Source organism: Hoplias malabaricus, chromosome Y (assembly GCF_029633855.1).
Source record: "Hoplias malabaricus isolate fHopMal1 chromosome Y, fHopMal1.hap1, whole genome shotgun sequence".
Classification (NCBI taxonomy): domain Eukaryota; kingdom Metazoa; phylum Chordata; class Actinopteri; order Characiformes; family Erythrinidae; genus Hoplias; species Hoplias malabaricus.
In genome coordinates this window covers 19,106,282-19,116,071 of record NC_089820.1, presented here as the reverse complement: position 1 = coordinate 19,116,071, position 9,790 = coordinate 19,106,282, and the positions used below count along the sequence as shown (strand labels likewise).

Here is a 9,790-nt window from a genome sequence, read left to right as displayed (position 1 = left end):
GACAATAGGGGCGCTGTTACAACTGTTATGAACAGAATCACATTCAGAGTTCATCTGGAAAACTGCACTGCAGTTACTTTCAGAGATGTGGACAGGTTCTACACATTTACTCTTTCAGAAAATGAACTTGATTTGAACACAATATATTAGCAATGAATCAAAAAATCAGAGACACGTGGTAATATTTCTGAGAATACAAGTGAAAATTTGTTTAATGGGGAGTATAAGTAATTATTGCGAATTATATTAGTGAAGACTTCACATATTCATCCAAAAGCCTCTACTGAGTCAATCAAATCCACCTCATTAGTATCATTAGAAACGATATGACTAAAAAAAAAACGTGACCTTTTGAACACAGACCTTCACAAGGTCCTTAACATTTGCTTTAGTTTTAATAGCGAATTATGAACTTTGTTACAATACTTTTTTTAAAAATGGATGTGTCGAGAATGAAGAATAAATAATATTCTTTCACATATCCTTCCAAAGCAGAGCAAACACAATATGACAGAATTGTAATATTTGAAAAAAAGTTTATTTAGCTCTGAGGAAGAACTAAGATAAAATGACAAAACCATTCTGGACATAAAACTGCAGATTAACAGTACATAGTGTTGATAATGATCACTGAACTGAAAACATAAAGGAAACAAACAAATGGAAGATATACCATTGTGAGGAATTTAACTCTTACAGGTAATATTGCACATAGTTTTTGAAATCCCCACCCGACTTTCTACTTTTAAGAGGTTAGCTTTAACACTGGACTACATGGAAGGCCAAGCACTGGAAACTGGAACTGACCAACCAAGCATTTCTTTTTCTTTAAGCTTATCATTGTACCTAAGACCCAAATCACTTGCCATTTGTGATTTTGCCAGGTGTGGATTTACTCAAAACAGCTGAACAAAACACGCATAACAGACATAAAAGAAGTGGGTTGCTTTGTCTCAGAATAGCTATGTTTATTCAATTCATAGACAACCCAGGTCTCTGAAAATATGATAAACCACACTGTTCCCAAAATAAAGAGAGGTGAGAGAAACACAACTGCACCAAGTCATTTGACCAGAAAACAAATCATCAATGCCCATAAAAAACAATCAATGCTAGTCATCGCAAAGTAAGATTTAAGCCATAGCAAATCAGAGTGGTGTGTCAGGGGATCAGTGCATGCTTTAAAGGACTATTTGGTCTTCCCTTTTTGTCCTTTTAAAAAAAAAAAACAACACTTTTCAGATAACACAGACAAAAAAAATGTAAGTTGTAAGGAACATGAGCGATGAACCATATTCATGTCAGTTCTTCAAGGCCACTAAAATAAGACCACTTAAATGAGTCTGTTTATGTTTGAAGCAGTAGTCAAAAAACCTGCTGAAGTCTACAATCCCCCACTCAAAACACAAACCACACGTACGCTCACATAACAGCTACTTGACATTGATCATCCATACATACCATCTTTCTAGGGTTATGTAGGTAACATTTTCAGTGGGAAATGGCTGAATGATCAAACTTCCTCCAGGCCTCAACAAGATAAGATCAGACTTCTCATAAAAAAAAAAAAAAAACAACAACAACTAAGAGGCGCTTTATGATTAAGGCTGCATGGGAATCTGGCATGAACTAGCTTAGGTGTTGAATGAGTTTTAAAAACCAATGTACAACTCATTTCAACTTGTGAGACACAGTTCAGCTGCGTCTTCTCTCTTAACAACGTGACTTAAGCTTCTCTGCCTTCATTTTGGGTGCTCTACCATATCTTTCATTTTTCCAGTCCTTTTACACACTGCAACTACACTGAATCATATCTCCTATCACCGGCCTGGAGGAATGATGGCAAATGAAATCAGCAAGAGCAACAGGACAAAAAGGGAATGTCTAAGGTCTTAGAAAGCTGCCTTGCATCTTCATGCATGTCTCCTCTTTTTCTGTTTCGCTAGTCTACTTATTCGTTTCGCCTGTATCCTTTCACATGTTCAAACAGTGCAATTAAAAACATAGTCTTTTTTTTTATATTTTTATATATATTTTTGCTTCCAACCATTTGGCAAGTGAGAAGTTCTCCTGAGACTGAGTGCTTTTTTTAGGCAGTACTGTATAGAAGCCTGCGCTGCAATACACTACAAAAAGAAAGGCAACAAACTGTTCAGGCCATTCGTGGGCAGCCTGCGGGGTCCCACCCTGTTTTATCTCCTCACCCTGCCTACACATGCAAGTGGCAAGCGCTTGTCTTTTGCTTCTCCACCACGAAACATGCGCTACAACATAAACACCAAGCAAACAAAGATGAAGGCATTCTATGCTTAAAACTTATAGATGTATCCATGTGAACAGGAGGGGGGAAAGAAAAATCACACTTGTTTCGAGTCAAACAGGCAAAGATATGAAGGCCTTTAGAAGAAGAGCCTTTAGATGTTGTAATGCCGCCTAATAATTTGCATGTACTTAAGAGAAAATAAAAAAACAGAACCACCTATGAACAGCTGAAACTAGATCAGAGCATGACTTAAGTCCTCTTCATTCTGTTTTGTCTCTGAATCTATCTCTGTGTTGTTCGTAGTTGTGCGGATTAAAGTTATAAGCCTGTAATCGCTTAGTCATTTTACAGAAGACACAAAAAAACAAAACAAGTAGTGATTTTAAATGGGCTTCATAACTCAAGCAAAAAATGAAAGAGAAACATACGATGTGCAAAAAAGTTCCACAAGTGAGGCAGGAGGATGCTAGTCTTTTCTCCATTGTATTGTGGGTGGTGGTTATAGTGTTTCCTCTTTGAATTTTTTCTTTTCAGGTCTCTAGATAGCTCTGCGCTACAGAACCACGTTTTGTGCCACGGTTACAGAAAGAAGCAAGAGGACAACGAAAACTAGGCTGATGAGTTCCTGTTGGTTCAGTCCAACAAGGTACATCTGTCCACACGGTTCGACACGGATGAGCATTGTGATCGCATGTCCCCGAAGTAGACAGGAAGTGATGTGGCGGCAACTTCCTGTACGTTTCTGTCCTTTCTTCAGCATGTGTTTGTTTTCTCCCAACGTCGACAGCTGTGCACTGGCGCTAGTCGCCGCCGGGTAAAAAACAAAATGACGAGAGTTTGGAAGGCCCGACTGCTCTGGGCTGGTGCCATGATGTCGCTCACCGTGATGGGCACATGTCTGGCCTCCTCTCCTCTGTCCTTCTGACTTGCTCTGGATTGGGATCAATCTAATTGTGGAGAACACATAGGCATAGTTACAGTTAATATAATACTATATACTAATGGTTTTAATATTATTTTTTTAAAGGACTGCATTAAATTCCTTGCCAATTTTGCTAAATCATATGGCACCAGAATAATATGCAAATGAAATCTGAGGATATAAAACAAAGTTGTGGAGATAGCAAAAGCTTGTAGTAATTTTGTTTATTATTTCTATGATTTACAGAATAATAACTATGATTATTTTCATTTTTCAAACAAATAAATATAACATGCCATCTTTTATACTTTTTAAAAAAATGTTATTAACAACATTGTTATAAATGGATTCACAGCAATGTAGAATTTCTCAATATAACTAAATTAAAGAGTAAAGAGCAAATTCACAGTAGTAATTCTAGACCCCTATGTGTTCACTGGGGGGAAAGGAAATATCACTAAATCTGCTACACAGACTTGCATATTCTAATTTTCAATTACCCCTTATTATATATGAACCACGTAGTGCTGATTGTCTTTTCTAAATATTTGCATGTGTTATCTGTTATTAATGTTCACCTCAGAATATGGAGGAGGAGGCTGGAAGCGGAACTCTTGGATATAGGCAAACAGTGGACCATCAAAGTCCTCGCGGCCAGAGGACACCTCCAGGCAGGTTTGTCTCTGTTCCTCTGTGACCACCTCGGCATAAGCTGGGGGAGCTAGAGGGACAACAGGACAGGATACTGTGTTACAAACACTGCCATGTCAGTGACAACAGCTGTCACCTCTGTGAGTTGTTTCCCAGTTCTTTGTTTAGCCGTGCAGAGCAAAAAAGAGCATGACTTGTATGAATAAAATCTGACAATGAAAGTAACATTATGTTCAAAGTAGTTAAAATATACATTTTGACTATTGAAGAATTAATAGAATTTAATATATTAATAGAAGTAATGTTTGTCAGAGTTTACATGTGTGTGTGTGTGTGTGTGTGTAGTAAGCTGTGTGTAATATCAGCACTGCCTATAATTTCAAGCAGTGTTGACTGATTCCGTGACCCAGGCAGCTCCAAGAACTATCACTCACCTTCGGGCCTCTCTGGTAGGGTCATGCCCAGCCAGCTCATGCTCATGCTGCACTGACTGCTGACGGAGGATGTCCTGCTGCCAAAAGGATGGAGAGGGATGGTGCCAATCACCAGAGGCAGATTGAGGGACAGATTCATAGCTCCTGGAATGTCTACATAGACCTATGGAAAATGAAGAGTAGTGTTAATTGGTCAAGCACAGAACTCATGATGCCTGTTAACGTTTGCATGAAATGCTGGGATATCTTATTATTGTTCAACTAGTACACAGTATGAGTACAGTGATACGGTTTCAGTACAATTCTTGGACAAGCAAAAATGTTCAACATACATTTCCTTCTCTCTGATGTGAAGCTCTGATATATAGAAAGCTGCCCATTATACAAGCACAGGTCAATTCAATTGGTTCCCTGGGTTAAGGGGTCAACACGTACTGGCCTAAACTTCAACTGATATTTTAGGCTGATCCTCTTATCAGCAGATGATGGCAAACTCTGGGATAATCACACTGTCTATAACAAAGCCCTACTGGTCAAAGAAATGCTTTCAGGGAATGGCTGCTTTGAGAGCTTCTGATCATAATGTTATCCTCTAAGGCACTAGGATTTAAAATATCCTTCAGAGGTAGAGGAACATCCAAATTCATGTGAATATTACACAGAATGAAGAAAGAGGGCAAGAGTGAACGTTAGCCTGAAGTATTATAACTCACCAGGAGTGAGTACTCCACGCGAATGATGCTGCAGTCCAGAATGGATGGTGATACAGGGGGGATCTTCAACATTTTTCCATTCCATGTCTCTGTCTTACCAGATGACAGGGACTCCCCTCTGAGGTTGGCCACTAGCTGCTTGATCTCCTTCATCTTGCCTTTGGCAAAAAAGGTCTGTGTTTGGTAGATGGCAGCCTTTGGTACAACCATACGTGACGAGCAGTTCTCTATCTCTGCAAAGATCTGAATGTATTCTCCTGTAATGAACAACAGAAATACGTAGCTCAGCTCAAATGAACTTCAAAAACACATCATGGAGGTTGGGCATGCAGTCCTACAGTTATTGTGAGAAATGATAAATTACCTGGTGTATAACCCTTTCTTTCAATTTTGGCACTTAGTGAGATTGGACCTGAGGTGCAGAACCAGCAGCATAAAGTCTTTTCCTTCGTGCCTGCCTGGGGTGACTAGAAAAAACAGCAGAAAACAAGAACAACAGTGTGAACACCTAAGATGTATTATGAGAATATTCATGAGGAGTGTGAGTGAAGATAGGCAGATGCTCACCAGCAGGAGGGGAGTGTTGATGTCGATGTGTTCAAAGACAGTGAACTCTTTCTTGGTCTTCATGGGCAGAAGCCAGGGCCTGTGAAGCTCTGCCTTCACCCAGTAGCGCACACTGCCATGCTTCCCTTCAAAGGAGGTAGCCAGAGGTCTGTATTTGAAGAGGATAAGGAGTCGTGAACAAACCGACACAACATTAAGAACACATTCAGAGCATCTTTGTCAAAAGCTGTTTCACTTTAATGCTAAAAAGCATTAAAAAGTACTCACGTTTGTGGAAGCTCAAAACTAAATGCATACTCGTGTCTTCCTGAATGAATGATGGTGAGACCTTCTTCAGAGTTATCATAATCTGAAACGGAAAAGAACAATATTCCAAATACATGTATACCTTACCTGAGAAAATGCTAAAAGATAACACACAAAAAGAACAAACCTTTTTCATTTGTATTATTTTTTGGGACATGACAAATGAGTTTACTACACTTTTAGAATCAACACTTATTTGTGTGTAGTGTAGGGTGTTCTATCACAGTCATGAGATGTAAAACATCATTTATTGAGACACATTTCATTCAAAATGAAAAGAAACCTTTGTAAAGGATCAAATAAAAATAGCTTTTAAATAAACCTTAAATAGTTCATATATATAATTTGCTATTGTAAATATACACCATTTATTGTTCCAGAATCAGTGTTAGATTATAAAACAATGCCCAAATATTAAATATGTCTTTGTACATGCCTGACAATGTATATTTTTAAATAAAAAACATTTTAGTGTTACATGTATACAACTTAGATAGATATATACATAGTATACATATAGTATCCTGAGAAATAGTTCTAAAATTACCCAAAACGTGCATTGGAGAAAAGCTTAAAAGTATACTAGCCATAGTAAATTTTTATATAAACATCTCATGTTTATATATGTTATGGTCACCAAGCCAACACAGCCATTTGGAGCCAAAAACGAAAAGACCAGCTGGGTACCAGCAAGTTTTGTTTGGTGTTAAATGCTGACTCCACATATAGACACGCACAAGGGTGGGTAAAGGGACCAGAGTGGGTTAAACATAGGGCCAACATGAGCATCCCACATAAAACCATATAATTTCTTTAAATTAAGACAATCTACTCTGATGATACCAGGCAGCCCACCTGGGTAATAGTCCATGTACCAACCTACCCATGCATCTTGAACCTAGCAGGCCACGTTCAACTAAAGCTTTTTTGGCTTCAGCAATAAAGCTTAAAAGCTAAATATGTGTCATTTAAATCCTGAAATCTATAGTTTCGTGTTAAAGTGAATGTAGTTTGGTTTCTTTCGGCCAGCTCAGCATTCATTTCTCTCTCTAGCTTTCTGGTAAACAAGCGCTGAGCTGTCAATCACGCACAGACTCTAGCAGGAGGAGACCGGCCTGAACCAGCTCGCGCCGCCTCGCTCATTACACATTCACATTCACTGCAGCCTGAGCGCGTTGAGCGCGTGCACTGCAGCGTGTAGCCTCAGTGTATATATTCCCTACCCCCACCCCCCCTCACAAAACACACGACAGAAAGAACCAGGAGCCAAAAAAAACAGACAGGAAACCGACATTCTCTCATCTTCACCTTTATTTTTGATATTTTAAATTACAAACTAGGCATATTTCAAAGAAACGATTTCAAGTTACATTTAAAAGATCACGCGAAAAAAGCAAATTACACAGTTGAAGAAGAGATGAACAAATTACAGCATTTTAAAAGATCCAGAATTTGTACATGCAAGTTAACATTCCTTCTTCCCTTATATCCCATGCTCTTTCAGATGTATTCCACACGTACACCCACATGAATGGAATATAGCCCTATATCAAGACTTTAGCCTATTGTCTTTCGTTTTATTTTACGTGGCTATGTGTTGATATGATTTACTTCTATGGAACCAATGTACACATTTGCAGCAATCTGACCAACACACTTCATCACTTTGAAAAATAAGCTCTGATTTCATTCAGCACAAAGAGTGAAAACGGGATGTCCATGCACGCAGCTGTGCTCGACTGTTTTGCAGAGGAATCAGTGATTAAACCAGAATTTGAGAGTCATTTGACAAGAAACAATTCGTAATAAGTGGGTTATAAATGCCTGAAGATTATGTGCAAGGTGTTAATAACAGAATAATTTAGATTTAATACGTGTATTCAATTCATAAATCCTTAATAAGGGTGTGGTGACTGTAAAATGCCCACATTCTTCAAGCATTCAGTCTGTACAAAATATGTGCAAAGGTGTCACAAAAGTTGCAGCTGCTCCTAACAGGTTTTCTCTAACTCTGCACGAACGTGCAGTCATCGGGAGCACGTGTGAGCGTCAACCAATCAGGAGCGAGAGAGAGCCGTCCGCATCAGAACAGGATTGAACCGCTTTCAACAATAGGGTGGAAACTGATCACAAACAAGGCTAAAACAGCCTTATGTCTCTTAAATGTTGAGATATTTGGCCTCCAATAGAAAATTCGCTTTCTCTTTCTTACCACAGTTCTCCGGTGTGAGAAAAAAGTGCTTGGTTTCGGGGAAAAAGACGGAGGCTTGTTAGTTGTTCGCCACCATTCATTCATTCCAGCTAAGGTTAACATTGCCCTACTTCTGACAGTTGGGTCCAACATCGTGGCGAGTCTCAAACGTCAACGAATTTGAGTTTTTGTTTGTAAGAATGGTATTGAAGCAGTATGGCTGTGGAAAGTGGGTGCATTTTGGACTGGAATTTATTCAACGTCTGCACTGGTTTCACTTGAATATGAAATAACACAATTACTGTAGTTCACTTCAATTATTTTGGAACAGAACTGCGTTGATGTGAAAACCCATAAGCACAATTTGAATCCATTAGTCTAAATGTAACCCATTTAAGGCTCTCTCTGCCTCCACGGGTAGGCTGTAAGGTTAAGTCAAACCAGGCGAGCCACAGTAACGTTACCACGGTTCAATAGAACACCGCAAACATTTGAAATGAAGACGTTAAACGTTATTCGGCAGGGTCTCGGTTTTAAGCGTGTGCTTACCTCTCTCGTGGCCAATGAGAATGTCTCTGTGGTTGAGATACTCCACTTCTTCTGTGTAATTCTGAGTGTAGGCAGTGTTGGATCCAGCATTTCGCGACTCCGTCCAACGGACTTTCGCAAATCCTTTCGCGTGGATTTTCAGGGACTTGACTCGGATTTCTCCGGTCACCTCGATGATGACCCTTCCTGAGACACAGTCCCCGCTGGAGAAGACGGGGACGTTGCTGTCGTTGAGACAGTCGTAACATACGACGAAGCTTTTCACCTTTCCTAGCACCATGGTGGCAAGAAAATTAAGAAAGAAAAACTTACAAAAATTCAATAGAAAAGAAAACAAAAAACGCCTATGAAATATAATCTCTTATGAAAAAGTGACTCTCCGCGTGGATGAGTGTCATGCATGTGGCAGAGCTGAATAACAGCAAGTGATGCTGTTATCGCGGCCGAAGGGCCCTCAGTGGTCTGCGGTGAAAGACGCTGGAGTTTGCTCCGCCGGCTGACTTTAAAAGGTGGCTGGCTAGAAAAACAACCTACTGCGCATGCGCCAAACGCTCACTCCACCTAGAGGGAGAGGCTTCAGCTCTACTGCCACATTATATGCACCCTGCCACTTCACAAAGAACAGCTGAGAGAAAAAGAGAGACTGGAGAATGGAGGTTAGATATTCATTCACATTTTATGTGGCATGTCGCTGTTTCACCACTGAACTTAGGGAGTAACACTTGAGTTCGAAGTGAAAGATTTCTGAATGCATTGCCTCTTTTATTGGACGATTCCTACAAAAAGTACAAAGTATACAATATACTGGCATCAAATAAGTGCATGACAATAATTAAATAATTATCCATTCCCTTGGGAAACTCTCCCAATATGTTAACCTCAACAGCAGATGACTTTGGTCAGGCAGGCCATATCTTTGCTTATGACTGCATGTATAATACAGTCAAGAATGTATGCTGAGAATGATCCACCATGAAACAGGGTGAACAGGGTGAAAAGGCACAAACAAAGTATGCAAAGCAACAGATGGGCTTCAGTTTGTTACTGTGGAAAACCAAAGTCCTCATATAGGGTTAATGGGGCTGAGAGAATGGACAGTGGGTGTAGAAACCAAGGAGGTTATCATGATGTAATGGTTGATCTGTGTCTATCATGACAGTGCATCAAGGAACTGACTGTAGGACTGTTTTTCAA

The 9,790-nt window shown here is 39.6% G+C and overlaps 1 protein-coding gene across 1 annotated transcript; it reads right to left on the bottom strand.

The window, feature by feature from the left end:
- Nucleotides 1–258: 258 nt before the first annotated feature.
- Nucleotides 259–9,074, bottom strand: LOC136678276 (arrestin domain-containing protein 3-like). The gene is made up of 8 exons (XM_066656262.1): nt 8,597–9,074; nt 5,818–5,899; nt 5,551–5,698; nt 5,348–5,450; nt 4,984–5,240; nt 4,271–4,433; nt 3,764–3,906; nt 259–3,210 (listed from the first exon to the last, which is right to left on the bottom strand). Exons 1-8 carry the CDS (start codon nt 8,874–8,876, stop codon nt 3,142–3,144), a joined length of 1,245 nt encoding a protein of 414 aa, XP_066512359.1. The 5' UTR covers nt 8,877–9,074; the 3' UTR covers nt 259–3,141.
- Between the last annotated feature and the right edge of the window lie 716 nt (nt 9,075–9,790).